At 43.0% G+C, this 25,615-nt stretch overlaps 1 protein-coding gene across 7 annotated transcripts in view; it reads right to left on the reverse strand.

The window, feature by feature from the left end:
* The window catches only part of SYNE3 (spectrin repeat containing nuclear envelope family member 3), a 94,559-nt gene that overhangs the window by 36,126 nt on the left and 32,818 nt on the right, over positions 1-25,615 (reverse strand). For all 7 annotated transcript variants that reach the window (XM_055816377.1, XM_055816180.1, XM_055816119.1 and 4 more), the window contains 12 exons: positions 18,347-18,504; positions 15,255-15,427; positions 14,508-14,817; positions 9,266-9,424; positions 8,214-8,558; positions 7,113-7,249; positions 5,015-5,162; positions 4,045-4,227; positions 3,636-3,779; positions 2,522-2,656; positions 1,390-1,551; positions 505-668 (listed from right to left, as the gene is read on the reverse strand). In XM_055816377.1, coding sequence (XP_055672352.1) covers positions 505-668; positions 1,390-1,551; positions 2,522-2,656; positions 3,636-3,779; positions 4,045-4,227; positions 5,015-5,162; positions 7,113-7,249; positions 8,214-8,558; positions 9,266-9,424; positions 14,508-14,817; positions 15,255-15,427; positions 18,347-18,490 — 2,204 coding nt within the window. In that variant the 5' untranslated portion in view covers positions 18,491-18,504. The remainder of the gene's footprint in view (positions 1-504; positions 669-1,389; positions 1,552-2,521; positions 2,657-3,635; positions 3,780-4,044; positions 4,228-5,014; positions 5,163-7,112; positions 7,250-8,213; positions 8,559-9,265; positions 9,425-14,507; positions 14,818-15,254; positions 15,428-18,346; positions 18,505-25,615) is intronic.

The raw sequence follows: 25,615 nt of genomic DNA on the forward strand, positions 1-25,615 counted from the left end.
CAGCAGTTTGACACTGCGTAGTGAAGGCAAAATAAGTCCACATTTGCCAGCTGAGAGAGGATTTTAGCTCAGTTTATACCCTTGCGAGTTTGCAAAAGGCACAAATCTCCAGTGCAGATATAGCCTCCTTGGAGGCATCTCCAGCTCAGACAGCAAGGAGAACAGGAAGGTGAGGCAGAACAGAAGTCACTCAGTCCTATTTCCTCTGACATGGACTGGTAGCGCAAGGGTGAGCCAGATCCTACGGAGACACTGCCTACTCCAAGCATGAGGTAAAGGAAACTTCATAGACTGCTCTGGTCTCCAGGTTCTCTAAAATGTTTTCTTGAAAGTAATGATTTCCAGCTTACAAACAATAAAATCTCTTCTTGCTCATAGCATTGTAACCTAGCTGTCCACTTCCACAGCACACAGCATAAAGCATTAAGTGTGTCTGGTCAGTCTAAACCACAGTAAAGAGCATCTCCTTGAAGGGACAAGAGGAAGATGTACATAAACACTTACGCAGCTGACATCTCCTTCAGTGATCTCCATGACTCCTCCAGCTGATCCAGCTCTGCCTGGACATGGGCAGTCTCCTCTGGAGAAGAATTCTCCATGACCAGCTGGCCATGAGCTTCCACCAGGTACAGCTGGATCTCCTTATCTGGAAATTCAGCTAGCCATCTCTGAAAGATACAGCCCTTACAGTTACTTCTAGGTATCCTGGGTAAAGCACAGGCTGTATCAGAATGAAGGCCATGTTCAGTCCAGGACTATGCTGGTTCTGTTAGCACTAGCCAGAAAAAAAAATGCTGTGGATTCTTGCAAAGAGCCAACATAGGTAAAAGAGCTGATGGCAAAACGTAAAGGGCACAAGCTGTCAACGCACCCCTTCTGTAGCCGTCCCATGAGATATCTTTGTCTCCTGTATGAAGGCCAAAACTTTCAGCTGAAGTAACCTGCCAGAGTGAACCTAGCGTGCAAAATAACTGCTACACAGGGAAAAGCTAGTAGCTGTGGCACAGCTCAGTTCAACACAGCATAAGGTTAGCTAACAGGGTAATAACGTTCAATGTATCAATGACCGCATGCAGGCAAAGATAAGTATTGTCCAGAGGGATGGCCCTGGCAGGAAGAGCTCTTCTTAAAACTGCCTGTCCTTTGGTAATACTTTATCCATCTCAACAACTCTTAGCCATTTCTCACTGTTCTTGTCTTTTACCTAGCTCCACAGCCCACAACGCAGGGCAAAGCAGGGATGGAGCAGCAACCAAACAGTTATCACAGGAGGAACAAACCATCAGTGTTCTTCCCAGTCGGGAAACCCTCACCAGAAAACCCCTGTCCTTAATGTCTGAATGCTGCAAAGTGACTAATTAACATCTTACAATAAGATGCTTTTCTCACCTCAAGGTCTGCCACCCTGCCCTCAGTGTTCTGCTCTCCATCAGCATCCTGGTAGGAGACAATCTTCTCCGTGGTTGCTGAAATCCACTGCTGAAGGTCTGAGAGTTTGTCATTATATGCCCAATGCTTCTGAATACGCTCTTCACTCTGCTGTATCATCATCTACAAATGACAAAAGTATATCAGCAACTGAACACATACAAAAAGCAGTTTTATTACTGGATCAAACACTGTGACTACTGGCACAGAATCAATGGGCAACAAGGAAAAAAGCAACTGTCAGTGAGACACAAAAGAACTTTGTCCTTTAGCATCAGTTGCATAGAAAACATCTACAAGCTCGTGCAGACCTGAATTCAGCCACATGAAGGGTGGGGGCATTAAGTATTAGAATAGCTCCCTTCATTTTCAGCTGAAACAGAATAAAGAATATGTTTGGATTTTTTACACCCCAGTCAATATTAAATACATCTTGCACTCCCTCAAGCAGAACTGACTGTACACTTTTTTTTTTTTCCAAAAGGCCAGTTCAGCAATAAATAGGATTATTGAGACTGAAACTAGAATTCCACAGCCTATATTAGGGTAACAAAATATCATATGTATTTTTATGGTGACCTGCATAACTAAGGTAATTTTATAAAGCTCTTCTTCTTAGACTGCTTTGGAAGGTCCTTTTATAGCTATGTTTACAAGCTACAAAATGCCTCAGGTCAAAACAAGTACTTAGGCAATTGCAACACTTTTCTCTCATTAACTTTTAGGTTACAAAACTATAAAAACCGAGATGGTTTGGTACAAAAACACTATGCAGGAATCTGGGAAGACCACCAAGCACTTCCATGATAATATAATTATGAGGTCTTTTGGTCAGAAATTTCAGGCCCACTCCAGAAATTTATATAATTATAAAATCTGTGTGGATGGTATCCTATTTCAAAAGGAAATCACACTACAGATAGTCAGACAATCCTGGAAGAAGTTGTCAAAGTCATAAAAATTCTATGCCTTCTTCCCCTGAAATGAAAATATGTGTCACTTAAAGCTTACAATCTCAAAGATGTTTTTAAACGTTTTTAAATAGTGGCAACTGACAATTCCTCAAGCAACTAAAAACTCTTCCTTATGTTACCTCCAATGATCTCTTCAGAGCCTGAGAGTCAGATGAAAGTTGGTTCATTTCATGTCTGTGTGTTGTATTTGACTGAACAAGCTTCTCTACGTCCTCCATTTGAATTGCAAGCTCTGCCAAGTCATCTTGGATCATCTGCAGAGGTAAAGACAGATTCCGTATGGGTGATGTGCTAGATATGGAATGGATTTCCACAAAACATACACTGAAGCTTCATTTAACAGTGTGAGGACAGAAAACAGGAACAATCACTGTCATTAAGAAAATTAATTGTTTTGATATCTAGGAGTAAATGTTTCCAAAAGAAATGGTTGGATGTCCTTACGTGCTACCAGTTGATAACAAAGAAGGTAAGTTGCTGAGAAGCTGCCAGAGGAGACATAGTATAATCAGCTAAGTACTATAAAGAAAACTATGGTGACAACACCCCTGTGGTCACCAAGGGTGAAGTGGCACCATACAGCTTATATAGGTATCACTGTAGGTCACCATGGCAAAAAGGAAGAGTCACAGCCCCTCTCTCTTCCCCTCCTGCTCTTCTCTCCCCTCTCCCAGCTATGTAGTCTCACTGCTTGCCTTGAGCAGGCTTTACTGCATGTTGAACCGTTTGCTGAATCAGTTCAAACACTAACCAAGTGGAAAATTATCATCTTTTTCTGTTACTTTTTTCTTATCTTGGCCAGCTCAATCAGCCTGTGAAGTAAATCCAGCACATGTCAAAGCAGTGACGAAAGAGCAGGATGGGACGCAGGTGGTGGGACAATGGGAAGTCCCTGCTTTTGAAGGGAGTTAGATTGGCTCATGTCATCTTGTGCAGTTTCACTCCTAGTGGGAAGTATCAGGATAAATTTTCTTTAGCAGTAAAACTAGCCCAAGAAGGTGTGGCACCAACAGCTTTCAGCTGCTTGCTCCTTCTCTCAAGCTCAGTTGCCATTTCTTCAGCTGCATTGCTTTGATTTCATTTACTCCATGATATGAAGTGGACCAAATGAAATTATCTAATATACAATCAATTGAGGGGACAAGGTACTGAATTCCTAATGTTGATAAAGTATGAACAAAACAGGACCACAGTTAACTAGGGATATCACGGTCAAACATTAGTGTAATGTACCTGGAGTCTCTGAAGTTGTGTCTTCTTACCCAAGAGGTCAGGCCGTGGTTCCTTCTCTAGATCTAATTTGGCTTTAATGGCAGATAATTTCTTCTGCAAAGGTGTGAAACCAGCGTCAAAATCCTTATGTTGCGATATCAAGTTCTAGACAGAGAAAGAAGAAAAAGATTCCAACATTTAACATATATCCCTTGGCATTATCTTTTGTCAATGTCTAGTTCAGACTCAGAACAAACCCCAAGCTACACTATGCAACAGACCACAAATTTATTTGAATATTTGACCAACCTAGGACAAGGATTGGGCACAGCTAGTTAGTACTAAATTTACATCTATAAAACTGGCTTAGTTAAAGACTGATCACTGTTTTTGTCACAGGTAAAGACTGTATATGGGCTTTGAGGCTCACCTGGAGTTTGCTCTTGCTTTGCAGCAGACCTTTGTGTAGAATTTCTCTCTCCTTTGAAGCTTCAGCGACTTCTTGCAGGAAAGACTCTGCTTTTTCCTCACCAAGGACACTGTTTAGCAAATCTTTCTTCAGCTGTAATGTCATCAACTTCTCTTTGAACTGGGAGCTTTCAACTAGAGCAGCCTACAAGATAAAAATTCTTCCAGTGAAATCATAACAAAAATTTAAAAATCATATAACCATATTATTCTCACACAAATCACACAACCAAACCAGTATGACAAAGTCAGGTAAAAACAGCATGCTGGGCTGACAAGGGGTAACAGAAGGTACCTGGACAGTGCCCAGTTAAAGGAAAAGTCTTCCTGATAATGTTAGAAGCATCAGGGCTGCATCCATTTTGTGAACAGAAATAGAGGAAAGCTGTGCTATGGAAAGAGTTGTCTGTGCAGAGCAGAGGCCTAAACAACCAACAGAAAGGACAGCTTGAATGCTCATTCCGAGGATAAATTCCATCCCTGTTCACAGACACATTTATTCTGGAGATGACATGGATGACTAAGCAACAAACACACCTTGCTGCACATGCTGCACCCGCTGCACATGCAGAAATCATCCATTATAATCCCATGACTATGCTACTACACACTTCTTAACAGAATCCACAGGCTTCCTGTCCAGGGAGATCTGGGCTAATGCTAAACAATATTAGCATCACTGTTAAAGATATCTAGCACTTTAATTCAGCCTAGTCAGTTGACAACGTCTGATAACCAAACGGAGGGCAGAAAGTAAGACATTCTGCTACACTTGGAGCTAAGCATTGACCTCCATATGCGAGGTTTCCTGCCGTACTGGAAAGGCAGTTCCAGCTGCTGATGTCCAGCAGCTGTATTCAGGCAGCTGCCGGCATAGCTTGGGCAAACACAAACCAAATATCAGTTTCTGAATTTAGTAACAGGTTTGCTACCTCAATGTGAGCCAGTGCTGGCTCAGGAGTCTTCAGGAGCATTTGGACTGATGGCTTCCACTGTTCAAAATCTTGCAGAGGATTTTGGAAGAGTCTTCTCAGCTGGGTTTCTGTATCAGTGCTCATTTTAGATGCCTTGCTTCTAACACTGCAAGGATAAAGCGACAGCAGAGAGAAGGGTTATGAAGAAATCCAAGTCCAAACACAAGGCATGAATTAACACAACACTTGTGTGTAAACTGTATCCTACACAAAAGCCTCAGCCTTTTTTTACTCTCTGAGCCTGGTGTTGCGTACTGACAGCTGCTCTGTCAGTCAGAGACATCCAACAAAACTTTATTTAGACACCACGGGACACATTCGTCTCTAGTGCAACTGTGGATCAGGAATTACTGTGCCTTTCTAGCAGCCAGCAGCCTCCCTGTCTAATGCGATCTTTTTTGGCTGCTATTACCAGCATGATTTAACAAATCCTGTTATTGGCACAGTCTCACTGACTGATGGGAGGAACAAGCCAAGAGCGTCTAGAATTTAACTGGAGTTGCCTCTGTTGTTTTACATATTGTCAAGTCTTTGTTTGTTTAAAAAATTGCGTTAAGAAATCTTTGATCACCCTATGTTACCTACCAAAATACATTTTTTCAGATATAAATTTTTAAAATTTTGCAAAACCACTTGTATTTATATTAATATATATAGGTGATTCTGATAAAAGCTTTGTATTTATATATATGTATACACATACACGCACAGCTATGTGTGTGCATATGTACTGAAAATAAAATAAAATCAGCACACATCCATTAAATATCTAGGCTTCTATTATAAAGGCTCATCCAAAATACAGCTGAGTAACAAGGCCTAGCAGTGATACACCCCATGCAGCTGCCTCCTGTTTTTCTCAGCTTTCCTGACCTCCCAGTTTGCAGAATCCTATTTTATATGGCAGAAAGCAGCCCAAACTATATGTTCATATGAGAACAGTATCCTGCAAATTCACAAGACGGGCAGGCAAGAGCAATGCCAATCAAGATTAATACTGCCTTTCTATAAATACAGAAAGAATAACCTTACCTGTGTCGCTGGGACGTTACAGAGCTAAACAAAGGGAAGCTTGCAAAGGCCAAAATCTCCGCAAATAGAAAGTTCTGACATTACACGTCCTTCGCCATTTGCTCTGCTGCCCCTGCCAGGCTCAGCGTGAAGCTGCCAGACTTTGCAAAGAAGCTTTGGAGAGAAGCTGGCAAAAGAGCAGCTGCCATTTTCTCCTGAGAGACAAGTCCCCTGCATTCTCTGCTTCTCTTTCAATATTGTTTACTTGTTAGTTTTTAAACTGAAATCCTTTCCCATAATGAACTAAAACCCTTCCAGCAGGACAGCATACCATGCACTGGACGGAGGAAAAGAAGCTTGGATATAGTAAAAACACTGACCTTTCTTTTTCCTTAAAAAAAAAAAAAAAGAACCAAACAAATCCTTTCTTCTAGTTTGCAAAATTTGCTGCAGCTCCTTTACTTCCTGATTCCAGGCAGCCTGGAAACGGAAACACTGAAGTCTGGGGAGAGGCTGAACTTTCAGAGTTTCCAACCCAAGGCAAGTTGAAAACAGGAATCATGAGTATATGCTGCCAGAAGAAGGGGAATAAACTCTGCCAAATAATTGCTAAGGCTGGTGAGTCACCACAACAAATTCAACAAGGGAGGGCCATAATTCTTCTGAACCGTTTACTACTACAGCTCCTGTCCTGATTTTCTAGTTGCTGTCATGAAAGGCAAGCAAAATACATAAATTATTATTATAAAATGCAAAGAAGATCAAACTAGTTGCCAACAATCTAATTTTCTGCAAACCATACACAGCATTAACGATGTCAGATTGTTGCTTGAAAATGGCCAGCAGCCTACAGCTCCTAGCAAATGGCTAAAATTACGGGTTTACTGAAATGCGGAGGCGGATGCAATTAGCAAAAGCCTTTCTTTTCTGCCTGTCACCTACAATCAGATGGCATATCACTTTTTTCTTAGACCTCTGTCAATCCCTTCAATATCTGAGAAAATATTCCCCCCACCACCCCCGGCATAATCAGGCTTCCCACTACCTTTGATACAGCTGTATTGTGGAGACAACACTCTCAGTGTGTGGCTGCACATCTTGGGAAAACCGTAGCAGCTCCTTAAGCTGAGCCTTCAGCCTCTCAACCTTGGACTCTTCTGCAGCCAGAGCTTTTCTCGTTGCCTTGATCATAAAAATAATGAACAGGTTACACCTTATGTAGTGTCTGGCACATGAAATGAAGAGATAAGGCTGTGTCTCAGGGTGTTCACAAGTCCCCTTTCTGCTGCCTTTTTTCCTGGTTTTAAGGAATATAGACTTCACTAAAGCAGAAAACATTCTCGGGAACAGTTTTGTTCCTGCAGGCTTTCTCTCCTCTCCTCACACTGCCCAGCCTCTGCATCTGATCTGCAGGGTTCACTGTTTGAACAGAGTGAATCACAAACAGACCCAGTTTTAGTTCACTGACTGCAGTACGTAACGAGATGCATTTTTGGAGCAGTCTTAACTGCATCTGTTTGCATGAACAGCTCTTTCTCAAAGACTCACATAGACAGAATGTTAATTCTAGGGTGACGTAGGGAAACAAAACCAACAAAAAAACATGCAAATGTAGCTGGATTGAACCAGCCTCTATTTTGTGGATCTTTTTTGCATATACGTTCCCCGGCTAGTCCTGCTGAGCTCTAGATACACAAACAGCAATTAAAGGCATTTTGAGAAGAGATAATAAATGCAAAATCAGCCCTTAAGAGGAAATGAGTGGTAAAGATTCTTATCTGCTTTATTTGTGACAAACCTTCTGCACTCATTTTCGCAACAGATTGATTTTAGTGTAAATACTGGATTGCTACAAACTTGGGACTCCTTAGGAATGAAGATGTCTCTGCTGGTAAAGGAATACAGGTACCCACCTTACACAGATGAAGGATATAATATAGAAATGGTCTTACCAAATACCCCAGAAATACGTGTATTTGTGCGTGCATGTGTATGTATGCATGTATCTGTATATAAAGTGAGGCATTATTTTCCTGCTTCTTTTTAAGCAGAGAAACTTGTGTTGTTTACTCTGTACTGTGGTGCTCTTTTTGCATATGGTCCCTTTGAACTCAAGATTTTAGGTATACAAAGGGTAACAACTTACATTGCATTTTCTCCACAGAGTTACGAACTCATCTTCAGTCTTCTCCCCTTCCCCAGAGTCCAGATAATTTTCTAGTCTCTGTAGATCTTTTCTCAACTCCTGGACATCTGCTTCTAATTGTCTGACTTGGGAGTTATAGGCACTTTCTGACTGTTGGATCTTGAGCAATCTCTCCTCCTCCTCACTACTCAGCAGTTTCAACTTCTCCAAGGCTTTTCTTAGGTCTTCGAGTTCATCCTTCATTCTCTCAGCTCCGAGTGGGGAGGTATTATGAATCACCTCTGCACACTGATTTTCAAGGCGCTTCCACTCCTTTCCTCCACTTCTAATGGTTTTGGCAATTTCCTACACAAAGAAGTTAAATAAAGATTAGCTGCAGGAATGAGAAGCTGGGGAAAAAAGCTGAAAGCAGTAGGAAAAAAAGACCAGCTCCCCCGTTCGTAAATATTTTGTTCTTCACTTCTTATTTTAATATACATATTTTTTCAAGTGACCAGAAGCCAGGGTTGGTGATTTGATTGTCTTCTGAGTGATACTAACTGCCATGATTCTGAAAATACTGGCACTCATAAATACTTGTCACCTGAGGTCCCTGACAAAGAAAAGAGGAGCTGTAGGCACTATGAAATAATAAGTCATATCTCCGGGACATTTAAAGCTAAACAGTTTAAGCAGTGGCACCAAAATATCAGATACTGTTCTCAAAACTGGTATTTTTATCACCAGTTCTAAACTCTCAAAACCTGTGAGCCTTCAGGCTCTATTTGTATTATGTTTACCAAATACAATTTGTTTAAACAAGCTTAAAGAACAAGACTCTCGAAGAATCACATAAAGGTAGGAAATCAGGCTTTAAGGAAAATAACAGACCAGGCTGTGACTTACGCTACAGTTGGGAGAACCAAATGTACTAACAGTTTTAGGACCTAGCAATCACCACCTTATTTTGTTCGTGCAATTCTTTTCTGAAGTACACCCTTGTGCAGTTTGAGAAGCATATACAGGCATGAAGAACATACAATCCTAGCTCTTTGTTAGAATTGTTTACAGACCTTCAATGACTTTAACTTGTCCTCTGCTGAAGACTTGGTTGCTTCTGCAATGCAGTTTAATCTTTCTCTTACACCATCCAGCCACGATTGAAACTGGCTGACATTAGTGCTGTACTGCTCATGTTCCTTGGTTATCTTTTCAAGCAGTTTCACTCTTCTCTGTAACAAGAGACATCAGAAGCTGAGGACAGTGCTTATCTGGCTCTTTTTCCTTTACAATGTAACCCAGAAGTCATATAAACAAGAGTCCCTTTCCACGAGCCCCGATAGTGCTTGGCCTCCACAGGAATTCACAGTTCACCTCAAGAAACAGAACACGGAAGGACATAAAGGCTTGTCCCCACCTGGGTCATGCTGCAGGCTCTCAATGGCAAGCCTCTGAGGAGACAAACTGCAAGATCCTCTCCAGTGAAATTTCTAGACTCTCCTTTCCAAAACTTCCTAATCTTTCATTAGAAAAAGAGAAGGGACAGAAGTCTGCTTGTGGTTTTTACTTTGGCAGACAAGCAGTTATGTTCCCCGTGCTGCTTAAAAATAAAGATAAGCACACAACAGATCAGCTGATCAAAACCAGAATAAAAGAGGCTGCACTAGGGGCATTGTTTTAAAGTGTTCGTTATTTAAGCAGGCTGTACCAAAAGTGACTATAACCTTCAATCATGTAGCTCAGGAACTTTCCTACCTACTCAATTAGCAGATCACAAACTATCAGAGACCTCGGAAGCAAATTTGAGCCTACGGGAAGCAGGTTTCGTTTTCTGAGTTACTGTGCATGCACCCTACAACCGACAGTCCCTGAACTTACAGCGACCGGCACATCCTAAGCAGCCCCCCACTGACCCAGCCTGGCACCCCTCACAATGGGGCAGGGGCACATTTGCTTAGACTATGCCTGTTTGCCAGCTGAAGTTTAGGCCTTGCTGATGGAAATTTTACACAAATCCCAAAGAATCCTGCCCAGTTGTTTCACCAGTATAATATCCAACCTAAGTATTATTTCCTACAACAACAGACTGACTTTTTTCCTGCTTTTCACCACTTGGCATGGAGATCTATTGATGTACCCTATGGTTACACTAGAAAAAACCATACTCGTTGCGCGATCCATTTAGGGCTTGCAGCACCCTTGAAAGGCTTTGCTGTCACAGCCAACAGGCTGAGCTTCATTTTGCGTAACATGGGACATATCCCATGCCTCTGAGCAGAGCTTCATCCCAGCTGTCCTCCACAGAGTAGGATGATAGCTGCAATGGTGGGCAGAGTTTCAAAGTCCTCTCTGTGTTCCCCTTGTCTGTGCGAGGCTCTGGGCATGTCCTCACACCCGTCAACCTGCCTGAGGTGGCAGTGGGCCATCACCGTCCGGTCAGCCTTTCTCCAGCGAGGCCAGCAGAAAGGTGGCATGAGCATCAGTCAGACGGAACCTCACGTGTGCTGTGGAGTGGTGATCCCTCTGGGACTTTGCCCTTCACCTTTGCGACCGGTTAGGTTCCTGGTGCAGTACAAAGCCACCATTCTCCAGGTGCCACAACACCAGTCTGGTTTCCACACTGCCACAGTAATCTCTGCTGACTTGTGCAAATCAAGAGCAACTCCCCTAAAGTTAGGTGTCTCGATTTGGGAAAAAAATGGGTCAGCTAAGGGACAACTGCTTCCCTTGGAGGACAAAATGCTGCCCACTTATTAGGGCAGGATCTTTAATAGCACCACCTATGCAAACATGGGTTTGGATGAGACCAAAAAGCAGAATGATGACTGCAGACTTCCACGGCCAAGATGTATCCAGCAGAACACCTCACTTGTTCACTAAATCCCCTGGCCTTGATTCTCAAATCTGCAGAGGTGTAGACAGCTTAAATGATTCTCACCTTGACCTCAAGTTAGAGATGAAGAATGCAATCTTATAGCAGCATAAATGGGCCAAATGTCAAAGTCAAACAAGTCAGCCCAAGCCTATTGATTCCAGGCAATCAGGCTAATTTGTTGCACCGACAGAAGCTCCAAACATGTCAGAATAACAAACTGGGGCTATTATTAAAATCAGAAGTCTTACACTACTATATAGAGGGTTAAGAAGGAAGTTTAAATGACCCACCCCTGGCCGGGCTATCCAGCCAAAACAAAGGAGAGCACATTTTTGATACTCCTGCTGGTCCGTGAGGTCAAGGAAGAGATTCCCTGGATGTGGACAGACTGTGCTAGCTGTCAAACAAAAGGCTTACAAAGACCTGCCTGCCCCACTCCTCCCCAGAGGTTCGGCAGGAAAACTAATGATGGAAAATATGGTATCACTTGCTTCTGTTAGGTTAGCTGTTCTGGGAGCAGGACAATGTTAAAGTCAATCTCCACATGCACTTGGTTAATGCGAGGAGACATTAGGCAAGGACGTGGCCCTGGAAAGAGTGACAGCAGCAACCGGAAAAGAATGGGTTTGCCATGGGCTGCAGAGGAAGAGGTGTGTCTGGGCAAAACACAGTGAGCCCTGGGTACCCAAGGAGGGTAGACAGAGGCATAAGAAACCCTCTCCCCTAAGCTCCCCTTACAGGCAGCAAAGGCAAACAAGCCTCCTCTGGAAGGCAATCTAGAGCAGATAAAGCAAGTTCCTGCTTTAAATCCCTCTGTGGAATCTCAGGTTGGGTACAGAAAACTCTTGTAGCCCTTCCTGGAGCTTTTAGTCTTAGCTCTTGGGTATGTGATGGTTGGCATTATAAATATCTAGGTTTCAGTTACCAAAGACAACATGAACTGAAATTCATTTGATGTACTCAGACATATTTGATATATTTGACTAAGTATCAACCTACCATATATCAGAACTTTTTTTTCATCTTCAGTCATCATTTATGCTAAAACTCACAACCGTCTACCTCTGCATGTTGTTATTTTACCAAGGGAAACCATATAGGAAATGGCTGCCACATCTAAAAATATTCCTGTCAATGTAATTAAAAGAAAATTATGTGCTTTTAAAATTTGAGAATGATAAGGACACATGTTAGCACTAGGAAAAAAAACCCCACCATTTGCTCATACCAGAGAAGCACAGTCACAGACAAACCATTTAAGAAACACTGTCCAAGAGTTTGCCTTCTGATAGAGCCAGACAACTGCACGGGATCTAAAAATGCTCTTCAAACACAAGTGCAATCTGCAAACACCAGAGAGCCTCCTCTGGGAGGCAGCTCAGGCATTCAGTTGGCATCTGCAAGTCACATTTAGCCTGGCCTCTCATCATGTGAGGGGCCGGAGCAATCCCCTTACAACTCCCACGTCCCTTTCATTCATTTCTCCCTCCTGTTGGAAGAGGTGGCAGGGCTTCTCTAACTAGTGTTAATACTTGCCAACATGATTCCCAAGGTGCCTGTAACCTTGGCATTAGCTAACGAACTCTACTTACTTCAGCTGCAAAATCCAAGGCTTCCCAACTCCCTTCCTTGTTCCACACCTCCTGAAAGAGGGATTTCTTAGCTGTATTCTCTCACTCCATCCTTCTATGAAATGTGGTATTTGTAACCAATGCCAAAGAAAAGCTTTTTCTAGCATCTCAGTTGGCTGCAGTCATAAAGACATATTTTGTCTAAGTACTACAAGGCACTTCCTGATCTCATTTACACCAGCATGTATCCATGTCATTTAGAGAAATTATACTATGTCAAACCAGTCTCAGAGAGGTCAGATTCTGGCTCTGATTATTCAAATGACTTGTCTGAAAGAACTGCCTATTAAAATAGCTAATGACTCTCCTGCTTCAAAACCAAAGACAAGTTTTCGTTAGAAGGGAGTGAATGAGAATTTAAAATGGAAATCTAGAAAGACAACATCTGAATTCCCAGGAGCCTTCTTATTCATAAATCCATTTGCCTTGCAATGAACAGATCTACCTTTAAAAAGAAATAAATTTTTTAAAAAAATCAACACTGAGGCTCAAGTCTGTTGATGGCTTTACAGCCTCTCTGTGGCAGCTGCAGTTACAAAATTTCCAAATACACTCTGGTTTTTGGAAAGACTCATTAGCAGAAGTTTTATCTGAATTTCATGCTTATGAAAGGTGCCAGCTTGGGGTTGCTTTGGTTTTTTTGTACTTCTGAGGTTCAGGGTGCTGTTCTTTAAAACAATAGAAGTATTTGTAGAGCAAGCAGAGCAATGGCATGAGCATCCTAATGTTGTGATTCTTCCAGTGTAATCTGAAGTTAACTTTGTACAACAGCCCCCAGGGAGGGAAAGCATACATCACTGTCAGGCTCCGGTTCTGGATTGGGGTGTAAGTGTGGGAACAGATAGAAAGCAACATTATGACAGAGGCAGATAGCAGAACCAGTGTAATGAAAAGGATTTGTATTTGCACCAGGTAATTCCAGCCTATGGAACCCTTGGAAGCCACTGTGAGACAAAGGCTAGATTTTCATCTCTATATGTTTGGGATAGATGTGTCTCCATATGTATTTATTTCAAATATCCCTTTGAGCATTTCTATTGATATACGCTAATAAGAAACTGAATTCTTCCGCCCAGCTGCAGATGTCTGCCCCTCAGCCATGACACATGGTCCAATCCTGTCTTTACCTGAGCTTTAGAAGTGACACATATTAGCCTTATCTGAAATCTTTACCCAGGAATGGGGTCATTGGCATTGAAAGATGAACTAGGATGTCTTACACCTGCCTATTTAATAACTTTTCAAGATGGAAAATTAGCATCAGGCAAAAATTAGTATCTGTATGCAGTGAAGATCTTTCAGATACTGGAACTGGCTAGTTGAGCAGAGCGTTGGGCCACAGCACACTCCCACCTCTATGTTTCCCAGTTCTGCAGGCAGGGAGTGCTGCTGTGGATCTGAACTAATGCTACTTCCTCCAGCAAGGGTGCATGCAATGCTCCCCGGCTCTGGGAATGAGTACTTCGCATGTCTTTATACAAGGATCAGTAATGTGCTGAAAGACAAGGAACAATTCCAACTTTATATAGAGATCACCTAAACCAAGGTTTAGGTTCACTAGGTCACAGCAAGCAGCTTGCAGTTACTTTACAACAACACACTATAAAGCACAGTGTAAGAGCATCCCAATCAGCAGCTTAGCTTGGGAGATGATGGCTGCTGCAAACAGTCCACTGATGGAAAGAACGGGTCCTCCGCTCTGTTTCTTTCTGCAGTCCTACCAGGGAAGCCCTATCACTCAAGAAGCAGATAGCAAACAACACTGTATATTGGTGAAATCTGAACACCTCCCACTCTTTATAGGTGTACCTGGGCTTCTTCCCTGATTCCTTCGTATTCCACACTCATTTTCTTCTGAACATCCTCATCAACGCTGGGGTCACCTATCCTGCTGAACAAGGAAGCACCTTCCTCTAGCAGTCTTTCCAGCAGGACTGACTGATTTAAGACATCATTCAGCAGAACCTGAGCATGGCTCAGCTGCCACTGCTTCTCCTTTAAGCCAAGCTGCAACTCAATGTCAGGCTCCAAGGTCACCCTCATGTTGTGAATCCACACGTAAAATGCATCTTGGGCTTTCAGGTACTCACTCCAGCACAGCCAGACCCACTCAATACGGCTGTTGGGGAGAGCAAGAAGAGAGGAGTTAGATGAAATTATGATGGGAACAGTGGGAATTGGCAAGCTCAAAAGGCCTTCAAAGCAAAGGGCAAGAGCAATTTTAAGCTGCTCTGACTTCAGAGGGCCCAAATTAACTTCCCAGGTCCTCCCTGCTCCAGGGAGTGAACATTCTGTACCAACGTCCCTGTCCTGGCCCAATTTACCATTCCAGACCATGAGGTGGGCTGGGCTGTGAAGGCAGAGAGCACTGAGGTCCCTCTGACCCTCTCTCCCCACACTGTCCCCAATGTGTTCATGGGAATGGGATTAGCAGTGATTGCTGTCAACAATCCAGGCAGCAGGGAGAGGCAGGAAGCACTTTATGGAAGCACTGGATGAGACAACTGCCTCAACACACGAAATAGCAGCCTTGTGCAAAGGGTACCTTTGTCTTACCTGTGACAGTGAGTAATGTATATGGCTGTCTCTTCCCACAAGGCTTTAACGGCTTTCAGTTTAGACAGCACCTCACGCTTCTTATCCTCACTGACGCTGCGAAGAGCAGCATCTGCCTTCACAAGAATCAAGTCTATTTTCAAATTGCCTTCTGGTTCCAGTGCACGTATTTTCTACAAGAAAAACAAATGAGACTGAAAGCATGAAAAGAAATCAAGTGTAATTGATTAAACTCAAACTTTGCTTTTACCCAGGTATCATGAAGATCTGCTGCAAAACTTCTCCTGAAAGGAAAACATGACATTTTCTTCAGATTTGTTTATTCTTAAACATCCCAAAGAACTGAATTTATTTGAAAACCACGTAGTGGCTGAAAACCACTTAAGTTAGCTACAAAACCCAGATCATCTTCTATCAAATACCTGTGGCTGTGTTTCCACTGCTGTAATAAAGTTACAGCACTATTTTCCCACATGCCAGTCATTCTCCCCCACCTGTCAAAGAATGTAGAGGCAATCTCCACAGGGTATACTGCAACATCTCAATTTTAAGCTCTGCTATAAGAAATCATGAAGCAAATTACAAAGGTTTCCTACTGCAAATCAAAGTTGGCTTAGAAAACAAGCCAAGAGAAATTAACTAGTGGAATTTTCTGCCTGCTACCAAATTTTGCTTTGACCCTAAACTGCTAAGTTATGAATAGGTGAAAATGTATATCTTTCACAAATTGGAATGCCAGGAACGGAAAGTTAAGCCATCTAAATTTAAGTAGACTCTCTTCCTCTACCCAGAGATGGAAAATCAGCACAAGTTCTGTACAATGTAACACATTAATTACGTCCCAATTTGCAAGTCAGTTTTCAGCAGCACGTTATCCAAACTTTTGATACCATCAGATTAACTTTCCTTGCTGTACTTCCACAAACTCCTGGCAAACTGCAGGCTTTCAAGTTTGGAGGAGAAGGCTTCTATAATGAATATACTGAGAGCCTCAAAATCAGCAACTCCTTTTGCAAAGATCAGGCCTATGGGATTTGTTCAAAAAAATCATGTCAGTTATTGCAAAGGTGAGACCAAATCACAGGCCTTTGGATCTCTAGTCTCGCATTCTGGGAAAAGACTGTTCCTTTGGCATGTTACATAGCACATCTGCATGTGACATACAAACAGGTGCTTGGATGAACTATCCACTGTGAAAAGTGTAAAAGAATCCAGGAAAGCAGGGCAAAGGGTAGGGCAGGGAAAGAAAATAAAATTCCCAGCAGGAAGAATTTAAGAGTAAAGCTGTATTCTAAGCCTGACATTTTTCTAGCAAGTGAAAGCAAACAACAGCTGGAGAGAAAGCAGTGGCTGTACAGGCAGTTTTCTTTTTCAAATCTGTTTTGTTAAATGATTGCTATCTTTGGCTGGCATTTTCACTAACACATTAACAGAAAATAAACCACAGGAAGGAAGCATAAAAAAAAACCATCAAGCCAGATGCAAAAAAGGAACTGAAAAATGATCACTGGATTTGAAAACAGCCAATAGGTGAAGCAGTGAGCACATCACAAAGACGCATGAGCTGGACAGGAAAGCCAGGCCCAGAAAGGAGGCAGGATGATGGAGCAGGAGGTGGATAATGTGCACACAGGAAGAGAGAACAGACACTTTTTATTCTTCAGAATGATGAATTTCCAAAGTCTGAATTGAAAAATTTTTCTGACATGATTTTTGCAAGTTATAGACCTCCTTCAAAGCCCACAGAAGTCAACAGGCTTCAGTTCAGGCCATATTAAATCACCACAAACCTCTAAAACTTACATCTTCTTATCTCTGCCCTGAATGCACCCCTTTTGCCAAACTACCACTCTTCCTACTTCAGTTCTTGTGTTTCTTGAATGTTTTTTGAGAGTGTACATATTATAGTTCCCCAGACAAAAGGAATGGGTGAAAATAATTCAAGGGCAGAAATAAATCCTTAGACCAAGACAAAATAGTTCAGTTTTTCATGACTGACAGGCAAGTCTAGCCATCATCCATCACTCCATGAACAGTCTTTATATTATGCCAGAAGCAAGATCCAGCCGCTAATGAGCCACAGTTAAGGAAAAAGGCTGAAGACATTTCTGTACAATCATGTAAACTACCTCATCCTCCCTGTAAGCCTGCAACATTTTTCTGGAGTTGTTAAACTTCAGAAGCAGCAGTCCAAACACAAGCAGACACACACACAAAAAGAGACTTTTGGGTAAATAATGATGGGAAAGATTTGGCCAATTAATTCAAAGAACAGACTAGTTGGAATTAAATGCAATATAAATACAAAAATAGTTTCAGTGTTAATCATAAAATACCACCACTCCCTCTAATCATGAATCGTAGAGATGGGGCAAACAGGAGTGTTTCACTCTTTGAGATTACAAGACCAAGATAACATCTAATAAGACTTTAAAGTAAGGAACGTGAAATCACAGTAAGACAGCAGGCACAATCTGCAATGGGATCTCCGTGAGAAGTGTTATATGCGAGACTAAGTAAGACCAGAAAAAAATGAAAACATTTACCTTTTTGTTAGACAGATTATAAAGGGCAACTGTAAACCCTGTTATCGTCAGGGTTTGTGGAAAAGGGCAAGGTGATTACTCTGCAACAGCCCATTACTAGGACAATGCAATCTTTCTCTATCAGTGCCAGAGTCCTGCAGAAGACAGAACACTAATGTGATCTTATTCTCTTGTACTATATGCTGGAGTTTTGCAAATCACTATCTGGTAATTGCAAGCAGCAACTCAATTGTTTCAGGTTTGAGCATGCTCATAGGAAAGCATGAACATTTTAACTTGTGAAACCTGCTGCTAGTTTTGCAAATCAATCTGAAAAGCTTGGAAGCCTGTGATATCAAATTTCCTTTTTCTATGACATCTGTAAACATTTTGCAGATGGAAAAATCAGAATACTGATGTAAACCCACCCAGACAGGACCAATACTTCAGCAAGCAGGGGGAGCTGACAGCTTCCGAGTGGAAAACTCCAGAGTTCACAGCAATAGCTGCTGTAACAATGCCAGCAGTGACAGCTACCTCTGAACCGCTCCATCACTCTTCCCTTACCTCGGTCTCTCTTAGTCTGGCTTCTAGGGCAGATCGAGGTCCCTTGGTGTTGTCATTGATCCTCAGTTTCTCTTGGATGGCCTTCATCCAAGCTTCTGCATTCTCCACGCTACTGTCAAATTCATCCTGTAGCTGCTGAGTCATTGCATTCGAAGAAGCTGAAAAGATATGACGAAAGGAAGTAAGTAGGCTTTGTTTACAACTTAAACAGGAATACATTCAAGGCAATCTAAAGGAGCAAGGGAGAAAATCTAATGATGTTGTGGCTTTCATTTTTAATAATAATACCAAAAAATGTACCAGTATCGCGATTCAGTTCAGCACAGAGAACACATTCACACTGCAGCTTTTCCAAATGAAAATATACCAGGAAATAAAAAGAAGGTGGGGAACTGTAGGAGGCTTCATTCAGTAAGCAGATTTAATTCAGAGTTTTCAAATGAGATTAATCTGGTGTTTGTGGTGTATTCCAGATTGGCTACACCAGTCACAAACACTTTCTGCTTCTTCCCAGAGCCCAGTCAGTACAAAACTCTCCCAGTGCCCTCCCAGGCACATGTATTGAGTACCTGCCACCAGACCAGCAAAACACTTCAGCGCACGCTGAACGCAGAGGTATACAAACCCTTTAAAACCGGTGAGATCAGGAGCAGATGCTTAGGCCCTCAGTTAACTTGCTCTGCTGAGACCATGGAGAGGTTCACTGCACATGCAGTGAATCCAGGATACACAGACAATGGGAACTGGCCAGCAACTGCCAAGACAAACCACTCACAAGCCACCACATGGGAATATCAACACTGATGGATTTCTTCTTTTGCCACCTCTTTTATTCCAAGCTTTTAATTTCCCCCTTCCTCTCTCATTGCTGCTTCCCAGTCAGTGGGAGGGTATGATGGTTGTTGGTTGCTCTGTTGATGTACTCTTGTGTCTTCTGTGTTCAGAGCATGAATTCTCTGCTGCCCAGATGGCCTCCTTTGTGCCTGTACAATAGAGAAGAGCCATCCTACGCTCACCCTTAGGCGCTGCCATCCTAAACTTGACTAATAAGGATGAACCATAACAAATCCCACTGTAGGTCAGCTCCGCTGAAGTGAACAGAAAGATAGCCATTGACATTAAATGGTTTTGGATCACATCCTACAACTACTGCCAGCCAAGCAGTCAGTGTCTCTTGTGAATTAAAATGTTCTTCCCCTTTGTTATTCATCACTGAAATATTCTTGCAGCGCAAAGTTTGAGGCTTAATTACTGAACCCAAGTTTGCTGTGCAGAATTCATCCCACAGCAGCCCCTCAGTCTCCATGAAACAATTCACATGGAAGAAAGTGCACAGTGTGAGAGGCAGAGCACAGCTCTTGGCGAATCTGGACCAGTGGCATTTTGTAACCACTTTAACTCTCAGCAGCTTAGTCTTTACAAGGGAGAGCCATCCTTCTTCTGCCCACTGGCAGAAAGCTTCCCACCATCCTGCTGGTGTGTTCCTGTTCATGAGCTAAAAGGATACACGCAATTTTAGCTGTCCCCTCCTGTAGCTCCCAGCTTACCTTGTTCCACATTAGACCAGAGGAAACAAAATGTTAATGTGCACAACACTGATGTCAGGCCACAGAAAGTCTAAATGGTTGCTTCTCAGCCTTCAGCAGGCTTTTTGCTCAACAGGACCCAAAACAGTGTGAGAGAACCGCACCTACAGAGCAGCTACTGCATCACCCACCAGCATTACTGGAGCAGAGGCTGGGTCAGGCCTCCATGCGCAGACAAGCGGAGCTGCATTTGCATGGGAGAGTGAATTCCTCCCTAAGTGAGAGATGTCAGACAGGGCAGAACCCAAAGCTGTAACTCTCAGAGCCAGAGGGCAGTTTTAAAAAGTGTGACCTCACCTCAAAAAGATTAAAGAATAGAACAAGATGTACTGGATGTAGTGAGAGTGTTGTGATATGACACAGCTACTCTCTCTCTCAAATGTAAAAAATATGACAGGATATGTAATCAAAGCTAAAGGAATTGACTTACAATAGTTAGAGACATAAGGATGAAGCCAGCTATAGGAGTAATGTTATTCTCAGCGGACTGCTAGACAGTTGTATCCTTTGCCAACTATTACTGGCCCAGAGCTGATGTTTCTGAACTATAACAATCCAACCCTCAGAAAAGAGCACACATCTCTTTATAGCTGAATGATCAACTCATTTTCACGTTAACATTCTCATTATATCCAGTAGCTGTAGAGGGACTGTCCCCTAAACTTTCCTTGTTACATACATACATTTCTAGGCAAATAGTTTCTGAATGCATGAGCGTAAGCTGTGGCCATTCCAGTTATACTATTGTGAAACAAAAACTCACAGTACATTTGCTGGAAAGACTCTGATGAGGAGCGGCATTAATTTCCTGGGACAGGTTTCTATTCCTGGCAACATCCATATCGTATTTAAAATTGGCTTCAGGTCTCCAGTCATGGAGTAGCCTGTACAGAATGTTACATTACCCTAGTCCTATTTCTTACAAAAAGTAGAGGGCAACCAAACATGGTTAACCAGCGGTGGAAAACCTACTGTTGTTGAACAAACCCCCACTCACACTCTGACCTCATGCTGCTCTCCTGTGAGCACAAGGGTTTTCTGTCCAAAACCCACAGATACACAAACCCATGCCACACACACAGGCGTTCCATGTAAGCAGCCAACACACAAAACCATGAAAAAATGTTAATTCAATATTAAGATCACCAGCTTGCAAAGGAAGAGAAACATGTTGCTGCTCCTATGGCCTGCATAACATCACTGACCGATTTTGACCAAGTAACTCCTACACCTAGCACCATAAAGACGATTACATTTTGCACAGACTCTGACCCAGTGCCCAGGCAGATTACATGGTAGTTATGACCTGCAATACCTGACATGGATTTGGGCTGCCTCTCGAGATCGACTGTGTCCTGTCCTCCCTCCTTCCCCCACAGCAGGCAGACACACCCTGGCTGAAACAATCGGTTGTGGTGTTCTGGAGCCAGCTGTGGTGTGCCGGAGCCAGCTGTGGTGTGCCAGAGCCTTTTGGGAGCCTTCCCAGGCATGCAAGGAAAAAGTATGTCTTCTGACTTCTTGCCTGCTTGGGAGGAAGAGCTGTTGACTATCAGAAATTTGGCAAGATCTGTTATTTTTTTGCAAACACTCCTAAAGCCGGGATATATGGGTAACAACTGCCCCATGCAGCACTACAGGCTGGGCCAGAGCGGCTGGAGAGCTGTCTGGTGGAAAAGGGCCTGGGGTGCTGGTTGACAGCTGGCTGAACACAAGCCAGAAGTGTGCCCAGGTGGCCAAGGCAGCCAACAGCATCCTGGCTTGTATCCGAAACAGTGTGGCCAGCAGGACCAGGGCAGTGACCGTCCCCCTATACTCAGCACTGGTGAGGCCGCACCTCGAATCCTGTGTCAAGGTTTAGGTCTCTCACTACAAGAGGGACGTAGAGGTGCTGGAGCGTGTTCAGGGAAGGGCGACGAAGATGGTGAAAGGTCTAGTGAACAAGTCCTGTGCGGAGCAGCTGAGGGAACTGGGGATGTTTGTCTGGAGGAGGCTCAGGAGGTATCTTATTGCTCTCTGCAGCTACCTGAAAGGAGGCTGCAGCAAGGCGGGTGTTGGTCTCTTCTTCCAAGCGATAGGACGAGAGGAAACAATCTCAAGTTGTACCAGGAGAGGTTTAGATTTGATATTAGGAAAAACTTCTTCACAGAAAGGGTGGTCAAACATTGGAACAAGCTTCCCAGGGATGTGGTGGAATCACCATCCCTGGAAGTGTTTAAAAAATGCATAGATGTGGACTTTCATAATCATACAGGTCTTTTCCAACCTAAATGATTCTATAAATGACTGCTGCATGAATGTTAATGAATTAACAGTATTTACCCCATTTCTGCAGCATCATTGGGACTAAATGATTGAGCAATACTTCTGGACATGAAATTCAAGACTCTGATCAGTACAAGAAATACAAAGGAGACATAGCAGCTCCTGGAACAGACATGAGGGGTTCAGCTGTGCGAAGCCAGCATTCACACACCATCCTGCAACAGCAGCAGACCGTTAGGGCTACCTGTACCGTGGTGCGACAGCCCCTGTCCCAGGCCACGGGCTCAGTCGCTAGGATCCCACTGCGCCACAGAAAGCCTCCCCTTAATCACAGGTGCAGTCCTCTGAGCAATTAGTACAAAAATATTTCCATCATCATAATTTTCAAATGCAGGTAGCTGTTCAAAACAGCTCTTCATTTTAATACCACTTGAATCGGTGTATTAATTCATACAGTGGAAGGCGTATTTATACTGCAGAAAGCATTTAGCATCTCTATACATATGTTACTAAATGAGGGTAATAACTATGCATAAGAAATTCTGGCATAGATAATGTGAAGCTGAGCAAAAACAAGTCCAAATGCAATAACACTGTCACTTAGTAGAGGTAAGGAAGAAGCATATTTCAGGGTGCCAAACACCGCTGACCCGGGACAGCTCCTGCAGCATGTCCAGAGGCTATATAGAACAGAAACAGGAAAGTAAGACACAAATTAGCTCCAGAATCCTTTAGCTGAACCTCTCCCACAACACCAGCCTTCCTACCTTCTCTGAATCGCTCTCCATGGCCCCCAAAACACCAGTCGGCAGCACCTGGGTAGGCACACATGTTTCAGTGCCACAGAGGCCATGATGCCTCAACCCCTGCCCAGCTGCTCTGCCAGACCCACTGCACGCCTGCAGCACAAGCAGGGCTTGTACTGGGCTGTCCGTGGCTTGGGCACAGGATATCTGCACCTTGGGAAGAAAGACAAACTCCTGTAGCAACACACACCTGCCTCAGATCAGCATGACCCCTCTCTCCCGCTCGTATCCAGGACAGGAGGATGGGAACTCAGAGGATTGTGACCCATCACCTGTTCCCAAACTCCTTGAGGAGGAGGGGCAGCTGGCAGGGTGCTGGGGCACACACACTGTCCCTCTAGCTTGCCCATGGGCCGCAGGCAGAATACCCCATCACGAATTAATGGGATCCAAAGCAACAGCAAGACAGGTTTTGCTTATGAAACATGCTCAGCTCCTGAGCTCTGACCGGTTTATGCTGGGCTGGGCTGGGATGAAGAGGTACAGAGGCAGCCTTGTATCAACTGTGGTCTTGGAGTAGTCTTGCTGAAAAAGCACATAAATTAATTAGCTGACTGCTCTGCATTATAGCTCTTGGAGCCACTGGAATGGTAGCAGCGCCACAGAGGGGCAGGGATGCGCCTGGGTCTCCATGGCAGACCCTGACACAGTGAAAGGCACAGGTCATCTTCTACATGATCCACCCAGCACTTGCAGGGCCAAATTTCTCTGAGCACTTCTTCCTTAAGTACAGTTACTTCAGCAATCTTTCCAGTGCCTCTAGTAACTCTCACTAGAGTATTGTGAGAGTTACTTACTTAATATTTGTAATGCACTACTGAGATCTTTTAAAGTTATTTTGCAAGTGCAGTGTCTTTTTGTTAGGATTATCCAATTATTTTGCCATGTTCCCCTAACATACTATTTTCTCTCTGCCAAGTCATGCTCCTTTTTTCCTGTTTTAAAAAACCTTCTTAAAATGTTTCTCACAACCACTCCCATGTTACACATTTTTTTAAACCCTACACTTACAGAACACAGGCTTTCAAATGCTTTCAATAGGTCTTGGACTCCCATATTCATGTATTACTTGACTAGTTTCCAGAACCCAGTTCTTACAAAAATAAAAGTACAAAAATGATCCAGGAAATTCACATCACTCACCATTAGGGAGACCACTTTCAAATTATTGAAATACTTCAAACTTTTCATAATCCTTTCCATTTGGCTCTGGGTTTGAACATGAGAAAAAAAAAAAAGGATTTAAAAAACTCACACTGGTCTGTGTCACATTTTATACAAATGCATGAGTGTGGAAGCAATTTTGGTTCTGGGAGTTGTATCTGAGATAATTTAATAACTTTTCATCTTCCCTGGATACTGTCAAGAGGGCTCTGAGAAGGAGCAGAGCTGGGAACTCTGACCCAGCTGCCTCAGGCTGGAACAGAGGGTCAGTTGTTGGCACAGGCCAGGGGCAAAGCACTGACCAGTGTCTTTCCAAAGCTGGATATTCTTGCTCTGCTCCAGGAGGAGCTATTTTGAAGCATGTCACTAGTAGCTGATGCTTTACCAGCCGAAGGACTGAAAGCCTCCAGGGTAGCCACACCCACACAGAACTGAGTAAAACTGCCTGAGTAGGTGCAGAAGCCCTCAAGGTTTCAAATAAAAGGCGGTGTTATTTCCAGCATAATCTTTTAGAAGCTCAAAACATTAATCCTGACAACTTGGCCATCTTCCAACACAGCCTCTTCCTGTGCTGTGTTCAGTGACTGTTTATGACAGTCAGCAATTGTTTGCCCTAATTAATGAGCTAGAGAATAAATAGTGGGTTTTTTTAATAAACACAGCCATATCCTAGTCACAAGCATCCCCTTCAACCAACAAATGCTAACATCATGAGCACATACAGCACTCATGCATATCATAACCATTTCCTTTCCCTTACAACACAATCCATAGGACACCTCTAGCTAACGCAAGACATTGTGCCACAACATGATCACACCCGACAATTCTCTATTTGATACAAAACACTGAAAAGCAGACATGTTCTGTACAGGTTAACTCTCAAAAAAGCCTAATTTTTTCCAACCATTTGTTTAAAGATTAATTTCAGGCTCTGGTTGAGAGCCAGTGCATATGGCTATCTTTTTGCTTTCTAAGACTGCTGTGGAAAATACGTAATTCCCAGGTCTAAAAAGCCATTTCCTAAAAAAGGGACCAAAACTTTAAAATAGTTCTGTATCTGAATAGAATCATCATGTGCAAGTAAGGCAGACTTTGGTCCTAGGGCTATCTCCCCTTTTAGTATCAAGAATGACAGTAGAACTAACTACAGCATATTTTTTTATATACATTTTGATCTTCAAGTAATTTGGAAGTAAAAAGTATAGGTGAGGACTTGTAATTATCAATCTCTCCCCACTCCACACACTCCACACGCACACTTCTGCACTGCCAGGTCACTCTGGAAGACAGACTGGTCTACCATGATTCAATGAGATCATGTAAAATGCAGGTTTCGGTACTGCTCTAGAATTCCTTTTTACCAGCGAGCCACAGTAGTATTAGATGTCTGTCTGGTTTAGATTTTTATCTTCACTGCCCACATTATTGAGGTATCCAACAATCTTTAG

This window comes from Falco peregrinus, chromosome 1, assembly GCF_023634155.1.
Source record: "Falco peregrinus isolate bFalPer1 chromosome 1, bFalPer1.pri, whole genome shotgun sequence".
Taxonomy (NCBI): domain Eukaryota; kingdom Metazoa; phylum Chordata; class Aves; order Falconiformes; family Falconidae; genus Falco; species Falco peregrinus.